At 37.9% G+C, this 23,762-nt stretch overlaps 1 protein-coding gene across 1 annotated transcript in view; it reads right to left on the bottom strand.

The window, feature by feature from the left end:
- Positions 1-23,762, bottom strand: part of MAN2A1 (mannosidase alpha class 2A member 1) — a 202,746-nt gene that overhangs the window by 19,951 nt on the left and 159,033 nt on the right. Inside the window, exons 17-19 of the mRNA XM_049769175.1 lie at positions 12,383-12,516; positions 8,253-8,394; positions 4,338-4,471 (exon numbers count right to left, since the gene is read on the bottom strand). Coding sequence (XP_049625132.1) covers positions 4,338-4,471; positions 8,253-8,394; positions 12,383-12,516 — 410 coding nt within the window. The remainder of the gene's footprint in view (positions 1-4,337; positions 4,472-8,252; positions 8,395-12,382; positions 12,517-23,762) is intronic.

Genomic DNA, 23,762 nt, shown 5'->3' with positions numbered 1-23,762 from the left:
CTATTACTAAAAGCCCCTTAGCAGACAGTAAAATGTGGTAAAAATGTTAAGTATGTGGAGTACATGCAAAGAACTAGGGGATAGAAGAAAGACAATCAGGAGGTCAAGTGACAGTGAGAGTCGGGTTGGATGAGCAAGGGTGGTAGGCATTGAACAAAGAGGCATATACAATTTGGAAAACAGACATGCTGATTACTGGGTTAGGAAGAGATGCAGTAGAAATACAAGAGCAGGAAGGAGATGTAGGTAGGCCAGTTCCAGGAAACAAAGGACACTAGAGTTCAATTTACGATGAGATGGAAACAAGTTTTCTGATTAAAATATTTGTGCTATCATTGGTAATTACTATTAAGAAAATCACAGATGAGGAAAAAGGACTATTTCAGAGATGACTGAGAGTTCTGGTAGGATAGTTGTCAGAGGTTAAGTGTGGGTAGTCATCAGAGAAATTCTGGTTGTGAGATAAAATTCCCTTAAATACAGAGAAATAGGTATTGGGAAACAGATGATGGTGGAGGCTTATGGGGAAAAATTGAGGATTTGTATCTGTGGGCTTCATGCGGCGGCCACTCAATCTAGAAACAGAAGGAACTGAAGAGGAAAAGTATCAAATAAGAAAAGGGAAAGAAGTGCCTAAGAGGTGAGGGTCATCAAAGAAGTGTGACATGAAACTCCCCAAGACAGCAACAGGTTTCTGTCATTTTAAATTAGACATTTGGTTACAACAGTATTCAGCTTATGGCTATGATGTATGTACAAAGTTGCTGCACTGCACCCAATACCATCACAACAATGTCTAATAAGACATGACAATGGTTGGTATGAAATGCTGCTAAAGGGTGGAGTGAGATGACTATAGAAAATATCCAATGGATCTATGCAGTAATACTGACAAGAGTTACACTGAGGACTAAAGTCTGATGAAACCATTTTGGTAAGAGGGAGGGTTGCCATGACTTATGTCAGAAACTCTGGCTCATTACAGAAGTGAGATGGGATGCATGGGGAAATGAGAGCTCACTTTGCCAAGTGAGCCTATCTATTATTTTTAACAAATGAAAAAAAAAAAAAAAAGAAAAGACTTTAGGTAAATATTGGCTCTGCAGGGCAGGGTGTGAAGGATGATTAGTCCTATTAGTTTTAATCTAGAAATCACCAAGAGGACCAGAAAGTGATTGATATGCTTTTAATGATGATGACGTTACCCAGCTATAAAAAGGGAATGGAGAGAGGGGCAGGAGATAACAGCTCTTAGTGTGCATGCATGCACCTGATCAGGGTTTGATCCCAAGACCACATGGATCCGAGGACCAGGAGGGCAAAAGAGGGTAATGATGGCTCAGTTCCTAAGCCCATTCTCAGGTCCTTGCATTGACCTTGCAACCTGATTTATTGAAGATCCTGGGTAGATCTTGGCCTCCTGAGCACCATTTTGGAGCAAACAAAGCAAAAGTGACTGTCAATCATGCAAGTCCTGCCCAAACTATGGCTTCTGCTGCAACCAGAGCATCCAGGGAATTCTGGTAGTCAGAAACAAGCAACCTATCCAAGATGTTCAAATCTGACCTGCTTTCTTTACCCCCACAGATGGAGAATAATCAAAGGACAACAAACTAAAGAATTTCCAAGTCTAATTCCCACTCACAGTTCCCATATTCCTTTGCAGTTACTGCTAGACCTAACTTTGTAATGATAAAGCACCAGCTAAAGAATCTTTCTTATGCTCCCCATTTGGAATATCCCCACAACTCTTCACTCTTGGGCTGGAGAACAAAATAAAAGGGGGGGGTAAGGGTCAGAGATAAAACAGGATTAGGGGGGCTGGAGAGATAGCATGGGGGTAGGGTATTTGCCTTGCCTGTGGAAGAATGATGGTTTGAATCCTGGCATCCCATGTGGTCCCCCGAGTCTGCCAGGAGCGATTTCTGAGCGTAAAGCCAGGACTGACCCCTAGCGCTGCCAGGTGTGACCCCCCCCCGAACAGAACAAACAAACAAACAAACAAACAGGGTTAGGGACTTGCTTTGCATGTAGCCAACTTAGATGTGATCCCCAGTATGCCATGTGGTCCCTTAAGAAACACCATAAATTATTCCTGAGTTAGTCAGGAGTAACCCTTGAGCACTGCCAAATATAGTCCAAAAATAATGACAGCAACAATAGGGGCCGGAGCGGTGGCGCTAGAGGTAAGGCATCTGACTTGCAAGCGCTAGCCTAGGACGGACCATGGTTTGATCCCCCAGCATCCTACATGGTCTCCCCAAGCCAGGAGTGATTTCTGAGTGCATAGCCAGGAGTAAATCCAAATATCAATGGGTGTGGCCCCAAAACCAAACAAAACAATAATAACAAAAAGAAAAAAGAAAAAGAAAAGAGGGAGTAAAGTTCTGAAGTTAAGAGAGGGGTCGGATGGTCCCCCCAAGCCAGGAGCTTTTTCTGAGTGCATAGCCAGGAGTAACCGCTGAGCAGCAACAGGTGTGGCCCAAAAACAAAAACAAATCAAAACAACAATAATAACAAACAGAAAAAATAAAAAGAAAAGGAGTAAAGTTCTGGAGTTAGAGGAGGGATAGGTGTATGATGAAACGAAGGGTCTTATTTTAAGTAGAAGAAGAGCAGGGGAATACATGCTTCATTTACCTAACTGCTAATTAAAACAGAAACATCTAAGAAAAGTCTGTTGGCTCAATTCAGAGATTACTGGCTAAAAAAGATAAAAGACTTGATACGTCAGAAAGAGAGGAGTAGAGTCAGATAGAAAGGCTTCAATAGGAGGGTCCTTGGTATTACTATGTGGTCTTTGAAGGGGCTCAGATTCATCCACATAGCCAAGCTTTGCCAAATTATTTAATGCAGAATAATGGATATTTGCTTTGTGGAAAGAAAATTGAACAAGACAGACATTGAGTCCATTTGCAATGATGAGTTTAAAACTACAGTGTAAAAGTGCAGTCAAAGCAATGCACTGATATGGGCCGAGCGATAGCATAGCAGTAGGGCTTTTGCCTTGCATGTGGCCAAGCCCAGATGGACTCTAGTTTGATTCCCAGCATCCCATGTGCTCCCCTGACTGTCAGGAGCTATTTCTGAGAGCAAAACCAGGAATAACCTCTGAGTGCCATTAGGTGTGACCCCAAAACAAAACAGAACAAAAAACAAAAGCAAAGAAATGTACTGATAAGGGCTAGAACAATAGTACAGCAGGTAGGACACTTGTCTTGCAATTAGCTAACCTGGGTTTGTTCCCTGGTATTCCATATGGTACCTAGAACCTCTCCAGGAGTGATTCTTGAGTGCAGAGTCAGGAGTAAATCCTGAGTACTGTTACTGTATCCCTACCCCGTACCCCCGGAAAAAATGCAAAGAAAACTTACGGATCAAATGTAATCTCCTAAATTCGCCCGGTTAATTTATAGACTCACTAGCTCTTATTTAGCTCAATGCTTTCTCTCTCATTTCTCTCATATTTGAGACATTCCACCACAATTAGTTCCTTATTATATAATACCTATGTACTTAGCAAAATTAAATGACCAACACGTATATCTTATAGGATCTATAACCCAAGATCTCTCTCTCTTTTTTTTATTTCACTTATAGCAAGTACAAAAATAGTGGCAAACATGGTTTAGCTTGAGCTAGAAAAAGGAAGATTTGATGTTCCTGATATTCTTACAGCAGTCAATTTTTTAATGAACAGACCTATGAAAGAGAGATTATAACAGGATATAAAGGCATTTTATGTTTATCACTGTATTTGCTGACAGGTAAGGCAGGGCAAGTTTCTTTTAAATATCTTTTGAAGATAATGTTGATACATTACTTGATTCTGTCACTGATGTTACCAAAAGTATTCTTTCTTTTATTATTTTTAATTATTTTTATTATTTATAAATATTTTAATTATTTTAATATAAACATTGCTACACATAATATAGATTATTATGAAAATAGAGTGATATTGGTGCAACATTTTAAAAATGAAACCTGAACTTTAAAAGCAGTTCTCCATTTACTTATATTCTATACGTATGCTGTGTAAACAACCAAATACTGTCTTTTCTTTTTTTTCTTTTTTAAAAATCTTTATTTAAACACCTTGATTGCAAACATGATTGTAGTTGGGTTTCAGTCATGTAGAGAACACCCCCTTCACCAGTGCAACATTCCCATCACCAATGTCCCAAATTTCACTCCTCCAGATCTCTTTTAATGATGTATTAAAAAGGCAGCTCACATTGGAAGTTATAATAAACAGTTAAAGTATAAGATCATAATTTCATATTCTGAGTGACAAAGAGCAATGTAAAATACATATATTATTGTTTCTTTCATACCATATTCACAGCAGTTCTTTTTTCTAGTAGAATTCGAAACAAACTTTCTGTAATCTTGTTATCAAGGACCCCCTGTTCAAGGCCACGGTTATCATCTTGCATGAGTCTTCGATCCATGATAACTTCAATCTGACCTAACAAACAAAAAACAAAGTGGCAAGAGTTATTTATAAAAAAAAAAAAAAGCAATATCTGGCCTTTCATCCTGAACATTTTTGACTTAGTGATATAGTGACATAGTGATTTGATTTAGTCACTGACATAGTGACTTGACTTAGGCTTCAGTCAATTGAACATTGGCTGTTCACTCCCAAACACAGGATCCCATCTTTGGAACTGACACAGTTTTCTGCACCAGCACCAGGGATTGAACTTCTAAAAGGAAGACCCTGATATTGCCCAGGCACCAACTTGCTCCAGGGTGGGTACATATGATGATCTGATGACTTGGAAACAGAAAGGAATTGCTTTCAAGGCAGTTTCCCTGCCTCGCCTACTGATGGTAAGAAGAAACCAGATGATTTCTGATGCCCTGAATTCGATATAGGATCTATACAAAAACCAAGATCTCTTAATTACTAAAGTCTGAAAGAAACAACTGTGATTGAGAACCTTTCTTGGGATCAAGAAGAAAGACTTTGGGGTTAGATAAATTGGTATGTCTAGAGCCCATATTTGGTCTTATAGCAGGATGCTTCATGGGTCAAGACACCCTATTTTATAGGCCAAAGGTTTTTTTCTATTTCCTCAATTTTTGCTGTGCCTATGCAAAAAACTGCCACCCTTTTTTGTCTTTTGGATAGGAGTTCCTGCCTTTTTCATCGAATCTTGATACACAAATTACTTTGTATTACCCCATATTTCTACACTTTTCTATAATATTAAGAGGGGAGAGGTAAAAAAAAGAATAAAAGGAGCCAGGGGACCATGTGGTCTCTGGTGCATAGGTGGAGATAAAAAAGGACAGAACTAAATATCCAAGCCAAAGTCAACAACAATAGAATCAAGAGACCCAAACTATCACAATCTAAACTTAAAATGGGCCTGTTATACTGGCAGGCCAGGGGCAAATGATGGTAGTATTGGATGCACTCTGGGATCATTGGTGGAAGAAAGTTGATAGTGATGGTGGGATTGGCCCAGATTCATTGTATGTATGAAATCCAACTATGAAGGACTTTGTAAATCACAATGGTTTCAATAAAGTTAAATTGAAAAGATAGAGAAAAAATAAAAACAAGCAGTGAGGCTCACTTGCCTGTAAGTCTTCATTTCTCTTCCTCTCTAGGAGGCAGCCTTATACACATCCTCTGGGTCCCCTACACATGAACATGGGTTTTCCACTCATTTCACCTTAAAGCAGCCAGTATGAATTCAGAGATTCATATAACATAAAAAGAAGACTCTATTTATACTCTTCCTTATTAATCTATAGTAAGATCAGTTAAGAAATATTTTTTTTTGGTTTCTGGGTCACACCCAGCAGTGCTCAGGGTTTACTCCTGGCTCTATGTTCAGAAATTGCCCCTGGCAGGCACAGGAGACCTTATGGGATGCCGGGATTCAAACCACCGCCCTTCTGCTGAAAGGCAAATGCCTTACCTCCACGCTATCTCTCTGGCCCCAGTTAAATTTTTTAATGGGGCTGGAGAGATAACATGAAGTAGAGCATGCATAAGGTCTCCTGTGCCTGCCAGGGGCAATTTCTGAGCAAAGAGCCTGGAGCAACCCCTGAGAGCTGCCGGGTGTGATCCACAAACCAAACCAAACCAAAACAAAACACATTTTTTTAATGTTATAGAATAGATGAAAGTTAAACAGAATTTATTTTAAATAGTGCATTAAGCCTCCCAAACTTTTCAATTGCAATACTTGGTGTTTCTAAACATTTATCAAGTTATTTAGAAAATGCAGATCTTGCATGGGTTAAGAAGATAAATTCAGATAAGTATGAACTAAAGATATCTGAAATAAAAATCAGGTAGTTTGAGAATAATTTGAGACATGACACCCCACTCATAGACTGCTTTCTTTCCTTCAGGTTAAGTTAGTATAATCAATTCTTTCTTCCACTAGGTCAAAATATGTATCTGGTTCCTTTTTTATTATGTGATAACAGCAGGTCTCCTCTAATTTAAGTTGGAAGCTATAGGTCAGGGTAAGAGATCACTATGTGGGGCTAGAAAGATAGTACAGCAGGTATTTGCTGCCTTGCATGCAGCTGACCTGAGTTTGATCCCTGGTACTCCAAATCATCAGCAGTGATTTCTGAGTATAGAGTCAAGAGTAAGTTCTGAGCATAGCTAAGTATGGCCTCAAACCAAAAATAAACAAAGATTTTCAAAAGAGATCACAAACAAAAAATCATATCTATATATTTAAGGTTATATACTAAAACTTCATATGTATACTAATCCATGCATTTTCTCAATCATCAATTCATTCATATTTTTACCTTATTGAATGATCACTGGTCATAACAGGACAAAATATGAAATATTTAATAATTATCATACTGACACAGTCAAACACTTAATTCCTTTTGGGTTCAGTCTTTATAAAATTACTGGTGATGGTTACAACTTTTATTGTTACCATCTCCAAGTTATATAAAATGATGGTCGATCACTCACATAAAATCCCTGACTTCTAGAATCGCCTTCAAAAACTGAAAACTTTAAGGCCAGGATATAGAACAACAATTAGGGTATATGCCTGGCATACTCACAGCCTGGATTTGATTCTAAGAATCACTAGGTCCCCCAGTACCACTGTGGTGGACTTAAATAGCATCATTTCCATCTCCAGTACTTGCACCAATAGTTGATAGGCTGAAATAACCAGTGAATAAACAGTGAAGCCCTAGAACCTCCTCAGTCAAACTGGAGAGCCTTCACCCTACCCCTCAGACACTAAAAAATTAAAAAAAATAAAACCCCACTCTGGCTGGAGTGATAATACAGAAGGTAAGGCTTTTGTCTTGCATATGACTGATCTATGTTTAATCCCTAGCACTCCGTAAGGTTCCCCCAAGCCTGCCAAGAGTGATCTCTAAGTGTAGAGCCCTGTGGGGTTGTGGCCCCAAAACAAAAACAAAACCCCAAAATACAAAATATAAGAGGAGTGGAGTCCCACTGATGGGTGAAGACTCCAGTTGTTCAAGTTCCAGCTCTCCTGAAGATCTCTGAAGTGAGGCCATCATTACTCTTATAACTATGTTCATGTCTATGGCATGAACTCAAGAAGGCCACAAAGGAAAATTAGGAATAGTGTGCTTTTGGTATGTTTAGAAATTTAAAATATATGTATGTAAAAAACATTAAAATACATATATGGATGTGAGATTATATCAAAGGATACACCAGGCACTGGGCACTCGTTATCTGTGTGCATGCTGAAGATAAGGTTTAATCAATGTAAGGGAAGGAGAGAAATCAGTGGTGTACACATGCTGATTAAGCACGTGTGCTAGAAAGGATTAGTAAAAAGGATAAGTAGTAAAAATTCATCAGTCTACCATCCATATTCTCTTCTGAAATCCTTAAGTCAAGTTGATTCTTTACCCCTTTTGAGTCATTTCTATTTCTTTTCTTTTATCAGGTGGTGTTGTCTTAAAAAAAACAGTGATTGAGAGAAGCATGTAGGTGTGTACTGTCAAATTCTACCTTTGAAAATTTAGCTAAATTGCCTCAATTTTCAGTTTCGGTGCCCAGGTCCATTCCATCATATGAATGAAAGATGTTAGTGACCAAGAGAGACAACTCATTTTTAAAATACGTCCCCAGTTCTTCATCTAAAGACTGAATAGTTTTTATGTTCTCACAAAATCCCAAATTAATTCAAAAAGAAGAATACTGATTACTGGAGATGAAAGTTGATAGACTAAGGACAATAAAAAAACTAAAAAATACATACCACTCATCAAACTCGAAACACCTAAGGACTGAGCAGAGTGCAGAGTCAGGCGGTGCTCTGCATCCTGGATATAGGCCATTGTAGTCATTGGATATACATTTGCTTGAAGAGGCAACTTGCTCATTGTCATTCTAGGCTGAATCTATAACACATCAAACAATTCTCTTTTTAAAAAATCATGGATATTTACATGTGGACTTTAAAAAGTTGGTACTGACTACAAATGATTTTCTTCAAAATACAGCATTTTTCTTGCTCAAGGAAGACTTAAAATGAAAATTCTTCAAAACAATTTGAACAATAATCACAAGGATCTTAGAAAATAATTTTTAGTGAAAAAGGTAGAACCTGTCCAGCTTTTTAATACAGGCATCCTATTTAAATTCAGAATAAAAATGTTTCACAAGTCTTCTTGCTCCCAATATTTGCATAAAACAAATTATAAAGGTATTAAGTATTCACTTCTCATCTAAATCTAACATACTGCTTTGTAATGAGTCCCAAGCATAATAGCTCTCTATCCCCTTTCAAGCACTGTCTCTTATAATTCTAAAATCAGTTTTAATAAATACTAAAAGTATCACCCAAATCCTCTAACATATTATAATAAAAATGCGTATTTTTATTTTAAAACTATTCATTGCTTACTCCTGTCTAGTTTCTATATAGAAAGTTTCCAATTTTCTTGGTCTGAGTGAGTCCACCTTTATTTCTGGAGAGAGAGCTACAATGTACTACACTAGTTCCAGTGAAAAAGACTTATTCACGCTTCAGAAGGAGACATCAACACCCTGTTAAGAATATTACTTGCATCATATAAAAGCAAATATTTTCAACTATTAAAGTTTGCTACAGAACTTGAGAAGACAGATGCAAAATGCAGGTAAATATACTCCATGTCTTGAGTACGATTAATGCAGACACACTACTGGATACTTTCACAAATAAAATCTTTAATGGTTTTATCAACTCCAATAGTATGTGCTTCCACTATCCGGTCATACTGAACAGGCCAATTCTCGCCAGCAGTTTGAAATACAGTGCATGGAGATATAGCTGATCAATAGTGAATGACAGTGGGTTCTAATTCAGTAAGAGTGGGAGAATATGGATACATATATAGGCATGGGGAAATACCACATGATCAAAAGGCAGATTAGAGTGATATGTCTGCAAGCCAAAGACAAGGAAGGATATAGCCCTGACACCTTTGGAGAGAACATGGTTCTTGATTTAGAATTTTTCGCATCTAGAACTGCAAGGAATCAATTTCTGCTTCTAGCCATCTACTTTTTGGTGGTAATTGAGAAATCAGCCCTAGGAAATTGGTAAACTGGTAAAATACATCCAGACAATGCTTTGAACAACAAAAGTTAGTTTAAATAATTCTCCATTTTTTCTTTCTAATCCTAATTCTCTCATTCAAATTAACTCATACTTGTTTATGTCTGAGATTACACTTGGATCTGGCAGTGCTCAGGGAACATTTGTGGCAGTGCATGGAGAACTATATGTGGTACTGAGGAACAAACCCTTGCTAGATAAGCACCTGATTTGTTGTACTCTCTCTGACCTCTTAATTCATATACTTATATATATATAAACCGTCTAAGTTTCTTTGTCTCTCAAGTTACAGGAGGCAGGAGCTCTTTTTCTCAGACCACGATTACTAAGAATATGCCTGAGTATAAGGGAGACAGAATAGAACAGTGTCATGACTGACATCCCATCCAACAGCAGGGATTCTGAGTGGGACTTGAGAATTCAAAAGCATCCATTCAATTTGGAAACTTTCTTGCTCTAGTAGGTAAATACTACATTTGACTCCAGGTGCTGACCATGCTTGTTTGCCTTGCATGTTTAAATTAGGGTATGCAGTGAAAGACAACATAAAGGTGGCATAAGTCTAGTGGAAATCAAACAGTGAAGGCTGAGTTGCTCATGACTGCCACTCAACAAGGTCATAAAATAGACTAGCTGCTTCACTCTGCACCAGCAGTTGAGCTAGGAATTACCCCTGCTGCTGAGGAAACTGTAAAATTATTCGCTTTCTCTGAAATATGTGTAGGTCGAATACAATGTTTTGCCTTGAAATGCAATTTGTTCAGTATTTATAGGCTGGGCTTCTTAATGGACCTAAGGGTCCAAGTCCAGTCGAGTTCTTATTCTATTTCAAATTGATACTTAAAACTGTCACCCCTGTGTCACAATCACTCACAGTCCCCTTCTGTGGGTCATAATTTCGGTTTTGCCTAAGCCCACTTTTTCCAAGCTCAAAATAATGGCCTAAAGCAGAAATATTTAGGTCATACATTTAAAAATAATATTTTCTTATTTATTCAAATGCTTAATCCCTGAAAAGAAAATTCATTTTTATTCGTTTTACTAATATTTTTTTCACTCATGAATACACCCCCACACACATGGGAATAATTGCTTCTGTCAATTTTAAGAAAGCATTTCTTTTGTATATAAGGAAAATGAATCACCATTAAATAGGGGCTTCATTTAAAAATCTAACAGCTGTAGTAGAATTTACATGCTAATTCAAAATCATGCTGCTAATTTTGTGCACTGGAACAAAGTTAAATTTAACTTTTGCAGGAAACTGTAGAAAAGGAAATTATCCCAATCCCTTCCACTAATTCCAGTTGTAAAATTTCAATTCATTCTGAAATTATTTCTATTCATCACCAGAAATTCCCAAAATACTAATATCTCAAAAACATGCCAATATTTTAATAGTATTATTAAAGACATGCTATAATATATATAAAGTTTGAATACAAAATTTAGGTAAAAATCAGAAGAACTTTTATGAAATAAGAGACCTAACAGTCTGAAAATAAAATTGACTAAATTTTCTCATTTCTAGTTTAAACTATTTGGTGAAAATTTTAGTTAAATATACACATACCTAAATTTCTTGATTATGTTTGGGGGCTGGAGAGAGAGCACAGCAGTAGGGCCTTTGCCTTGCACATGACCCACCCAGGATGGACCTGGGTTCGATTCCTCACATCTCCCATATGGTCCCCGAGCCTGCCAGGAGAGATTTCTGGCCCAGAGCCAGGAGTAACTTCTGAACACCACTGGGTGTGCCCCCCACCCCCACAAAAGAGAAGAATGAACAGTCCATGCCAAACTTTAACTTAATACCAAACCAATAGTAGTTTGGGATAGGACGGGGGAGAAATTTTGAAGCTAATTAAAGAGAGTTTCCAGAGCAGAGTGAGATAATTTGCCAGTCCCTCCTCACTACTCCTTCCCAAGAGAAAGAGCCTTGTTTTCTTTTTAGCTAATAATTTTGTCCCATGTTCTTTTTATTCACCAGAAAATCTTCCTTTTACTGTAAACCAACTACTGTTTCCCAAAGTGGCAGAACATCTACTCTGTGGGATGCTGGAAGCTCAAGGGAGTAAACTGGGTGCAACTGGAGTGATTTCTTTCTTTTCATTTCTAGAAGGCACATTTCTAAGGGGTGCTAAAGATTAGGAACTCCTGCTTTAATCCTTACAGGTCTTTCATCTTGCTTCACAGAATGCAACTGATTCATAAACTGCTCAATAAAGACAATCAGATCTTTAACTTTGCAAACATTAAACACAAACACACACACACACACACACACACACACACACATATATATATATTTGTTTTTGTATGTCTTAAATATGTATATCAATAAAGGTGATGGAAAGGTATTCTTGAAATTTGAGTCGATAATTATACATTTGAAGAGAAATATGGGATAATATGCATGAGTTTATTATGAGGAAAAATGAAACAATTAAACCTGGTCCTACCTCTATTACATGATTTTGTCATATTTTTTGGTATTATGATATTGAACATGCAAAATGCCATAAAATCTTCCTCTGACTTTGTGTGCCCTCCAAATATAAACCTTATAGAGCCTCTATAAAATAGTCTTCCATATATTTGTTCTAGCTTTGCAAATTTGGTCTAACATGGAATCTACTAGTATATATTAAAATTAAACTTTATTTTAGAAACATTTGCAACTTAAGCATATTTGTCAAAGGACCCAAAATAAACTCCTCCATCACCATATATATAAATTACACACTAATATAACCATGGTATAGACATTTTAAGGAAGAACTTACCTGGTATCCATTTAGGTCAGTATAAAATCTGTTTTGACTATTTATGCCCGAAGAAATTTTCATTGCAATCTCATAGTTAGATTTCTTCCGAATGTCCACAGTATTAGATATTTCCACAGACTGTCCTTCTATCCCTAAATTTAAAAAATGAAACATTGGTAGAAATGACTTGTCTTATATTTTTTAATATATTGTATAGTACCTTTTCCAAAGTTACATACATTTTTCTTATTTTAACATTCTATCTTTATCATTTCTCATGGGCTAATTTACCTTACTCAAGATTATTTATCATAGGGTAGATATTTGTTCAGGGGCACAAACAAGAGGAAAAGAGGTTGAAAACAAATATTAGTAAAATTGAACATGTAAATTATTTTCTAATAATTTTCCAAGTACAAAGAATAAATAAAAGGAGAGAAGACTAGCCACCTCTTTTCACTGTTATTTCTCAGCAAGACATTCCATCAAACATTTCCAATATTCTTCCCTTACATTGGGAAATCTTTTTATTTTGTTTTTTGTTTCTTTTGGGGGGGGGGGTCAAACCCGGCAGCACTCAGGGGTTACTCCTGGTTCTGTGCTCAGAAATCGCTTCTGGCAGGCATGGGGGACCATGGATATCCCGGGATACCGGGATCTGAACCACTGTCCTTTGCATGGAAGGCAAATGCCTTACTTGTATACTATCTCTCCGGTCCTACATTAGGAATTCTTTTTTTTTTTGTGGGGGTGTACACCCGTTTGATGCTCAGGGAATACTCCTGGCTAAGCGCTCAGAAATTGTCCCTGGCTTGGGGGGGACCATATGGGACGCCGGGAGATCGAACCACGGTCCTTCCTTGGCTAGCGCTTGCAAGGCAGACGCCTTACTCTAGTTCCACCTCACCGGCCCATACATTGTACTTCTTAAGCAGTAAAAAAATAATGTCTATTATGGCTCCAAAGAGATAGCACTTGCTAGGTACTTGCTTTGTGAATGGACAACCTAGGTTTGATCACCAGTTGTACATATTGTCTCCAGAGACTGCCAGAAGAGACCCCAAGCACAGCAAGTATGAGCCAAAAAAAAAAAAAAAAGAATTACTTCATTGCTTAATAAGCAGCATTATTACCCATAATCTCTGATCTCGATCTGTGATCTAGGAGATCCAAGGAGATAATTTATTGCTGAAAGTGATATTGATATATTAATATTTGTGGAGTCTATCTGGAGAAAGCCCCAAAATTTAAATCATTTTTAACTGAGTTTGGTATCTCTTAGGACCACTTGTTAGGGAGCTATTCATCTTGCCCTTTGCTATGTAAAACAGAAAACAACTTGAAAAAGCCCCAGATTCATGAAGCTTTTATAATTCTTCTTTTTTGGGGTAAGCTTAAAGTGCTTTACTGTTATTCTACCCTGACTCTACTTTCAGGTCCTGGTGATACTTTGGGTCTTCCTCAGAGATAGAGAAGTTTATAAAGAAGATGGAGTGTGCCTAAAAGGATCCTGTAAGAAAGACATCCAGTAAAAATCCTTTAATATAGGATCCTGTAAGATAGAAAAATTAGGGGAGTGGTAAAATATCAAGTCTGACCCAATCAATCCTATTTCACTGTCAAGGTTTCTGTATTTCAAGAACATGAACATCTAATCTGAAGTGATTAGTCATTACACACTCCCCCTGCCCCTTTCTTCCTCTCTCAACTCTTTACATGATGTCAGTCACTCTGGGAGGAATCATTAGCACACTAGATCATTGCTTCCTGGAGGTGCTGTCTGGGCTGAATGGATTCAGGGGCAGTGTAGTACTAGTAGTCAAAGGTACAACTGGAGTGTGGGGTGCTTTCTAAATTTGTTCATTCAAAAGGAATGATGAGTAATTTTTCTTCTAGGGCTGGAGAGAAAGTACAGCATGTAAAGTGCCTGTTTTGCATATGCCTGACCTGGCTTGGATCCCTTGAACCTCTTATGGTTCCCTAAGGTCTGCTAGAGGTGATCCCCGAATGAAGAGCCAGGAGTAAGCCCTGAACACTGCCATGCCCCTTCCAAAAAAAAACACACACATGTACACACATACAACTTAAAAGAATACAACCTGAGAGTTTCGTCGTTTATACAACACAGGTTGTGTAAAGAAAAGTAGGTTGGGAAGAAGGGGAATAATGATGGCTTTTATGTGTCAAAAAATCTCTCCAAACGTTGTAGGCAACAAAATAACAGAAGTTAGAATATGTGGGCTCTGCAGAAGAACATAAATTCCTGGAACCAGGATTATGGTTCAGAAATAGAAAACCAGTTACTCAAGTTGGAGGTTGTGAGTTCCATCCCAGCACTACCACCATGATCCCTAGAGCCACAACAATTGTGTGACACATCACTTTACCCCACCTCCCAGTACTGTGCAATCAAATATGTATGAGCACCACAATCAACAGACAAAATATTTAAGGGAAGGAAGAGGGAAAAATAATGTCCAGGCACTAAGTTACCAGTAACAACTTTCACCAGCACTAACTTTCGTGTCTTACTATGTTCAGAACAATGGTGATGAGTCTGATATCCATAAGAAGGAGAAGTGGAGGACTTCCTCTCTTAAATGCTTTATGATCACAGTCTGAACCACCACCTCTGCCAGTTAAGTATACAAATATATTTCTTGCTCACAAATTAACTGAAGTAGTTGCTAAGATAGCTGATCCAAATAACTCTAAAACTATTGGAAGGTGAAAAAATAAACCACAATAAAAAAACCCTTCACATAAGCATTGATAACAGTATATTATTTTTCTTTTTCTTTTTTTTTTAATTTAGTCACCAGTAATTATCAACTTAGTCACATTTGGATGTCAGGTATATAATGTTCCCACACCAAACACCAAACCCTTCACCACTATCCATTTCTCTCTACAAATGTCCCTAGTTTCTCTCCCACCCACCAGACTGCCTCTGTTATAGGCACCTCTAAAAATAAATTTTAAGGCACTGAGATTTATAGAGCTGTTACTTATGAAGTTGTATTATGCGTAATGCCTCAGTGCTCAAGAACTGGATAAAGAAACCATGGCATATAAACACAGCAGAATACTATTCAGCCATCAGAAAAGATAAAATCATGCAATATTCTGCTATATGTATAGATCTGAAGAGCTTCGTGCTGACTGAAATTAGAGGGAGGACAGTCACATAACAATTTCTTCTATATATGGTATATAAAGTAACACAATAGATGTAAAGAAATATAATAACAAATGCCCATAGGCAACAGAAATAGAGAGCATGAGAATTGTACTTCAGTAAAAAAGCATTTTCTTGAATGAGGATATGTCATATTAAATAAAAACTAGCCACAATACTTTCTAAAATCAAATAAAATGTCAACAAAATTTTAATTGATAGCCATCTATAAATGAAGCAAACATGTCTCAAAATAAATTTACAACAGGGATGATAGTATTCAAGGATAGCTAGGGGGAGGTTGAAGAACAAGCATTGTCTGCTGGTAACAAGTATAGGGTTTTAGCCTTGTCTTATGTTTTCTCCACTCCAGAGTACTTATTCTCTCAGAGATCAACTGTACACACCGAACCAAATTACTTTAACAAAGACAAGCTTGCACTGATAATTCCTTATCACGTATTTCTAGAAACATTTACAGAAACCATACACACTGAGAAGAAAAGATATAATTTCACATTACCTCTAGCAAAAATACATTACTTCCATTGAGAAAATGATCTTGCTTCATCTTAGAATTATACTCAGCTCCAGTGTGGCAACAATGCTTAAAGACCTTTTAAAACATCTGTAGTCTATTCATAATCAGCAAGACCGTAATTTAAATTCCGTGCCAGAGACTTAAAATAAGCTCAGGCTTAATATACTGATTATTATAAAACAAAATACACTCCACAGGGTGTTGAAGAAGTCCCTGAGTTTCCCATGAATAATTTGCTATTTTTTCAGGACCATGTATGAAAGAAATAGAGGTGGGTACACTTTTCCTACTGTGGTAGTGAGTCCCTAAGGCATGTCATTCCCAGAGGAGCTCAAGGAATGAAGTAGGGATATCAGCGGGCAGCTAGATTTTGAGAGTGTGGCAGCAAAGCTACTATCACCAAAGTAGCTTCACCTCAAGCAAGGAAGGCCAATGTTTTCAGAGGTCTTTGCCTTTTTGCCTTCCTTCCTTCCTTCCTTCCTTCCTTCCTTCCTTCCTTCCTTCCTTCCTTCCTTCCTTCCTTCCTTCCTTCCTTCCTTCCTTCCTTCCTTCCTTCCTTCCTCCCTCCCTCCCTCCCTCCCTCCCTCCCTCCCTCCCTTCCTTCCTTCCTTCCTTCCTTCCTTCCTTCCCTCCTTCCCAAAAAGGCCAACAGCACCTAACTTATGAGTAGTTCATAGGGGATATAGCATAAAGGTGAAGCCATTCCCAGATTTTAACAAAGAAAAACTGCTACAGCCTCAAACTCTTCCCTTTAGAGAACTGAGAATGGAGAATTTATCTTATTAACACAGGCATTGAAGGGTAAGGTCATATCCACACAAGTGAAGAGCTAGACTAGAAAAGTCAAATGTAATAATAAATAACATATGCCAAAAGGCAACGGAAACAAAGAGTATGAGTCCTGGGATTCAGTAGGAAATATACCCACCACCCACTTAGGGAAGAGGGCAGGTGGGGATAATATTTATGGTGGAGAAAAGTGCTGAACTGGAAGGAGGAGAATGAGAATTAGGTGGATATGAGAAGAAAGAGAAAGAAGAGGAGTAGGAGTCCTATCATAAATATTATTAAACACAGTACAATACACACACACACACACACACACACACACACACACACACACGTTCCTCTTGTAGAAGCAGATTAGAAGGAAAATGGAAGTGGGACATTGGTAGATGGAAGTAACCACTGGTGGAGAGGTTGTTGAAACATTGTATGCCTGAAATCCAATAAAAAATAATTGTCATTTCACACTGACTAAATTAAAAAGCATTTTTAAAAAAGTCTTTCTTTCATAATGCTAGAGACAGCATTCTCTAATTCCACTGTGCACATACACTCCAGAGGCTGTTACAGTCTTACAGACATGAACAAAATGGTCTTACACACTCTCTCTATTACCTTTTTCTGTTTGTATTTTTTTGTTTTGGGACCATACTAGTGTTGCTCAGGGATCAATCCTAGTAGGCTCTGGGGAAGAAACACAATGCTGAGGATCAAACCAAGATTATAAACATAAAGACAAGTGCCTCACCCACTGTACTAACTCTCCAGCCCAACACTGTCATTTAAAAAAACAAAACAAACTCAGATGTTTTTGCTATTATTTGGAAGCTACCAGGGCTCTCACTCACAGTGCTCAAGGTTCATGATGATATTTTGGGAATCGACTGGGGGAAGCAAATTGGGCTATATAAAGCTTCAAATGGATCAAAAGAGGAGAAATAAATAATCTATCTTGAGCAAATGTGCATATTTAAAGAGAAACTTCTCAAAAAGCTAGGCATCTTTTCCGACTTAACTTTATATGTTGAGCACAATATTTGTTGGAGTGAGGGTGATAGTTACATGGGCAAATGACATATAGCACAATTCTGGGTACATATACATTACTTTTTAACAACCCATTCACTCTTGGCCCTGAGCCTAAGAGAATTCTGAAAACGAGATCACAGGCAAACAGCACTAAACCTCTCAACCATCATTTCTCATTGGGAGACGAGTTGCAGTGAGGCCAAGGATTGCAGTTCCTTCATCGAAACCTAGCAGTTCTAGGTACGGGATAACCCTCCAGATTATTCTAAGAAAGGAGAGCCTAGGAGACAGTTCAGGGCAACAAACAAGCTTTTCATGCACAAGAACCAAGTTGACCCCTGCTGTCTCTGTGCCCAGCACTACTGTCTGTGGTCATGTGGCCCCAGCAGCATCACTGTACCAGGCTGAGCACCGATTCGGCCAGCCTGACCATCATCAACCATGAGCACCTGAACACCTCACTTGGGAGACACCCACCTCTCCACACCCTAAAACAAAGCAGAAAGGGCTCTGATTTAGAATCTGATTTGTTGCAAGAGTATTTAACTGAGTAAAGTGGGTCAAGGCCTGTCAGAACACTTTTTTTTTTTTAAGTTTTTAATCTTTATCTTCGTTAATTTATTTTCTGTGGGGGCCACACTTGCCTGTTCCTGGTGGGGCTTGTTCCTGGTGGGGCTTATGGAGAACATATGTGATGCTGGGGATCGAATCTAGAATTGCTTTAAAACCAACTATCTTAAAATACTATCTGCAATCATAGTAGATGCTAATTAGGTAGTTTAAGTACAAATAGAGACCTATCCTGCAGGAGTCCCCCCTCATTTAACATAGAGAAAAGGAGCAAAAGCAAATGGTACAAGGTGCTAGGCGTCCCCTGATGGGACAAAGAATAAAACCAGGTATTCCCATGTTGAGAATGCTGTGAGCAGTTGAAAAAAGCTGTAACTCCTGGTCCTGCCATTAAGAGATATGAGGAGAGGATCTACTGCAGTAAGCTAGTTGGGTAGGGGTGGGCTGTGATGAAGTTAATGCTAAAAACAGACATATACAAAATACTCTATTTCTATATGTGTGTGTACACAAAACACTCAGGTATTTGCAGGTGTCCTCATTAGTGGCTCAATAGTGGCTAAGAGCTAGGCATGAATTTCTTGGAGATTATAAGGTGGAAAGTATTTATCAAAAGAGTAGATACAAATATGTATATGTATACAAATAATATATAAAGATGTATGTGATATACACATACATACATAAAGATAATAAATGCATATAAATATGCACACAGTACCCATAGTATACAAATATCCAGATAAATACTACATACTATTTTCATACAAAAATATGATTTCTAGCATTTAAGAATGAAAACTGGTGTCCAGGAAGACTGGAAATCAGCTGAACTAAGCAGGGAAGACTGGACTAAGAGCTGGGCTTAGTCTGCTTATAGTGAACAAACACTGGAGGGCCTCAGCTTTGGACTCAAAGAGTGTCAGAGACTCTCTTGGAAGGATGCTGGTCTCCTGGAAGCCTTCTCCCTTTGAGTGGGCCAGGAAAGGGACAGAAAAGTTAAGGTCTCACCCTCTTTTTTTTGTTTTTGTTTTGGTGTCACACTCGACAGCGCTCAGGGGTTACTCCTGGCTCTATGCTCAGAAATCGCTCCTGGCAGGCTTGGGGGCCCACATGGGATGCCGGGATTCAAAACACCGTCCTTATGCGTCTAAGACAAACGCCTTACCACTGTGCTATCTCTCCGGCCCCAAGGTCTCACCCTCTTGATTTTGTTGCTTAGTACCAATCCTGAGAAACCAAGAAGGATCATACTGAGAATTCAGAGATGGCCTGTAGAATCCTGGGGGCATTTTCTCAGTATGACTGAGAAACCCCGTAATCAAGTTTTGATGAAATCAATCTGGACAATCTAATCCAACATTATCTTGCACAAGACAGTTAAAGGCGCTTCACTTCCCAGAGCACCCTGAGACCAATTCTGAAGTGCAAAGTAATCTTTCGCAAGGAAGACACCAGTTAGATCAGAAACCACACTCCAACAGTTAAAGGACAGGTCCAACACTTGGGATAAACACAGGAAAGAGATCACTCACCCAGATACCAGACTTATCAACAAGCAATGAATACAAATTATCCCAGCAAGATGGAATGAAAGCCACTGTCAAACACTTACCAAAGAAGATGAAGCACAGCAGCAGAAATTCCCAGAGACATAGGTAAGCCTTCAAACAAATGTAACTGGTATTTGTCATCAATACAAAATCCTATAAATCTGGAGGATATATCTGAACAGAGAGTGGTGGGAGACAGAGCCATTAATTCATGGCAGAAATTAAGGAAGTAATAGCTGAAAACCTAGACTTCTTATTCAGAAAATCTCTACTCCAATCTGGGACGATTTAGTTTCACATATATATTGCCAAGATATAAAAATATCTTTTGTTGGGGCCGGTTAGGTGGCGCTAGAGGTAAGATATCTGCCTTGCAAATACTAGCCAAGGAAGGACCACAGTTCGATCCCCCAGCGTTCCATATGGTCCCCCCAAGCCAGGGGCAATTTCTGAGCGCTTAGCCAGGAGTAACCCCTGAGCATCAAATGGGTGTGGCCCGAAAAACCAAAAAAAAAAAAATCTTTTGTCTATATATACTTTTGTGATATGGTTTTGTGAACTTATTTCACTGGGAGTTAACACTGCTTTCATACACTTAAATGACAATTGTCACAATAATAATAAAATTAACTTGTAAATGAAGCTCCAAAATCAAATATTGTTTTAACCATATTTGTAAAAACCATACTCACACCTAAACATACTAAGTATAAAAATAATTCACAGAATTGGGGCCTGGGTGGTGACACAAGTAGTAGAAGGTGTCTGCCTTGTGCGCACTAGCCTAGGATGGATTGGGGTTCGAACCCCAACATCCCATACAGTCCAACAAGTCAGGAGTGATTTCTGAGGGCATAGTCAGGAGTAATCCCTGAGTATCAGTGATGTGGCCCCCTCAAAAGAAAAACCAGCAAAAAAATAATTCACAGAATTATTGGATAACCTTTTCCTCCATGACGACTTAAAAAAATTACCCTTTATAAGATATAACTTGTCATCCAAGATTAGTTTCTTTTCTCTTTTTATAAATCTTTATTTAAACACAATGATTACAAGCATGCTTATAGTTAGGTTTCAGTAATAAAATACAATCCCTTCACGAGTGCAACAGTCCTACAACCAATGCCGAGCTGTATTCGTGACAGGGATTCTACTTCTCTCATTCTTTAACACTGTCATGCTAGCTGTTAGTGTGGTTATTTTCCTAACAGTGTTCACCACTCCTTGTGGTGAGCCTCAAATTGTGAGCTGGTCCTTCCAGCCCTACTAGCACTTAACTATTGTCTCTGGAACTTATTACAGTAATGTCTTTAATTTTTCTTAAAATCCATAGATGAGTGAGACTATTCTGTATCTATCTCAGTCCCTCTGACTTATTTCACTCAACATAATAGATTCCATGTACACCCACATATAGAAAATGTTCATGACTTTATCTCTCCCGAGGGATGCGTAATATTCCATTTTGTATATGTACCACAGTTTCCTTAGTCATTAATCTGTTGAAGGGCAACTTGGTTGTTTCCAGAGTCTGGGTATTGTAAATAGTGCTGCAATGAATATATAGGTGTGAGGAAGGGATTTTTGTATTACATTTTTGTGTTCATAGGGTTAATCCTTAGGAGTGGTATAGCTGGATCATATAAGAGCTCAATTTCCATATTTTTGAGGAATATCCATATAGTTTTCCATAAAGGCTGGATTAGACAGCATTTCCACCAGCAGTGAATAAGAGTTTCTTTCCCTCCACATCAACGCCAGCACTGATTGCTCTTGTTCTTTGTGATGTATGCCAGTTTCTGTGGTGAGATGCTATCTCATTGTAGTTTTTATTAACAGCTCCCTAATTTTAAGTGATGTGGAACATTTTTTCATGTGTCCTTTGGCCATTTTTATTTCTTCTTTGACAAAATATCTGTTCACTTCTTCTATCCATTTTTGGATGGGACTATCTGCTTTTTTCTTATTAAATTTATTTTTTAATTTTATTGAAGACAAAGATGCAAAGAAAGGACAAGATGAACACGTTACAGTGGGAAGGCAATCACCCATAAACAGAATCCTCAAAAAATCTTGCTGACAAGAGGATTTTCTTACTAAATTTTCTTATTAAATTCTGTCAGTACCTTATATAATTTCGATATTATTCCCTTTTATGATGGATATTGGGTGAATAGTTTCTCCCATTCTGTGGGTGGCTTTTGTATCTTAGTCACTATTTCCTTTGAGGTGCAGAAGCTTCTCAGCATAATATAGACCCAACTGTTTATCTCTGCTTTCAATTGTTTGGGAAGTGTTGTTTCTTCCTTGAAGATGCCTTTAATCTCAATGTCATGGAATGATATATATAAGTGTGTACATATACACATAGGTATATGTATAAACTATATACCTTATGTTCAGGCCTCATATCAAGGTCTTTAATCCATTTAGATTTGATCTTTGTGCATGGTGTTAGATGGGGGGATTAGTTCAAGGTTTTGCAAGTGGCTAACAAGTGACTTGTTGAAGAGGCTTTCCTTGATCCATTTAGGATTTCTTGCACTTTATCAAAAATTGAGTGATTATATGTCTGGAGAAATTTCTCTGAATACTCTATTCCACTGACTGAGGATTTGACTTTATTCCAATATCATGCTGTTTGATAAATATTGCTTTGTAATACAGTTTAAAATGATAGAAAGTATTGTCTACCATATTTCTTTTCCCAAGGATTAGTTTAGCTATTTGTGGGTGTTTATTGTTCCAAATGAATTTCAGGAGCGTTTGATACACTTCTTTGAAAAATATCATGGGTATATTTAGAGGAATTGCATTAAATCTGTACAATGCTTTAGGAACTATTGCCATTTTAATGATGTTAATCCTGGCAATACATGTGTCTCCATTTCCTTGTGTCCTCTCTTATTTCTTGGCAGGTTTTTGTAGTTTTCTTTGTATAAGTCCTTCACATCTTTACTTAAGTTGACTCCAAGATATTTGAGTTTGTGGGTCACTAATGTGAATGGGATTGTCTTTTTTAAAATCTATTTTCTTCTCTCTCATTATTGATGTATAAGAAGGCCACTGACTTTTACGAGTTAATTTTGTAGCCTGTCATTTTGCTATATGAATCTATTTATTTTCTAGAAGCTTTCTGGCAGAGTCTTTAGGGTTTTCTAAATATACTAACATGTCATCTGCAAATAGTGAGAGCTTGACTTCTTCCTTACCTATCTGGATGCACTTGATATCATTTTCTTGCCTAATCGCTATGGCAAGTATTTCTACTACTAAGTTGAATAGGAGTAGTCTCTTGTCCTGTACCAGATTTTAGGGAAAAGGCTTTTAGTTTATTTCCATTGATAATATTTGCCATTAGCTTGTGGTAGAAGTCATTGACTATGTTGAGAAGAGTTCATTTCATTCCCATCTTTTTTGGGGGGAAGGGGTCACACTCGGCAGTTCTCAGGGATTACTCTCTGCTTTATGCTCAGAAATCGCTCCTGGCAGGCTCAGGGGACCATATGGGATGCTGGGATTTGAACCACTGTCCTTCTGCATGCAAGGCAAACATCTTACCTCCATGCTGTAACTCCGGTCCCATCATTCCCATCTTGATGAGGTTTTTTTTAAACATAATTTTTATTTTACATATCGTTTTTTTAACATAATTTTTATTTTACATATCGTTCACAGTAATATTCCAGGTACATATTTACATTGAATCAGGGGAATTCCCATCACTGAATTGTTCTCCCA

This window comes from Suncus etruscus, chromosome 2, assembly GCF_024139225.1.
Source record: "Suncus etruscus isolate mSunEtr1 chromosome 2, mSunEtr1.pri.cur, whole genome shotgun sequence".
Taxonomy (NCBI): domain Eukaryota; kingdom Metazoa; phylum Chordata; class Mammalia; order Eulipotyphla; family Soricidae; genus Suncus; species Suncus etruscus.
This window is presented reverse-complemented; position numbering and strand designations above follow the sequence as displayed.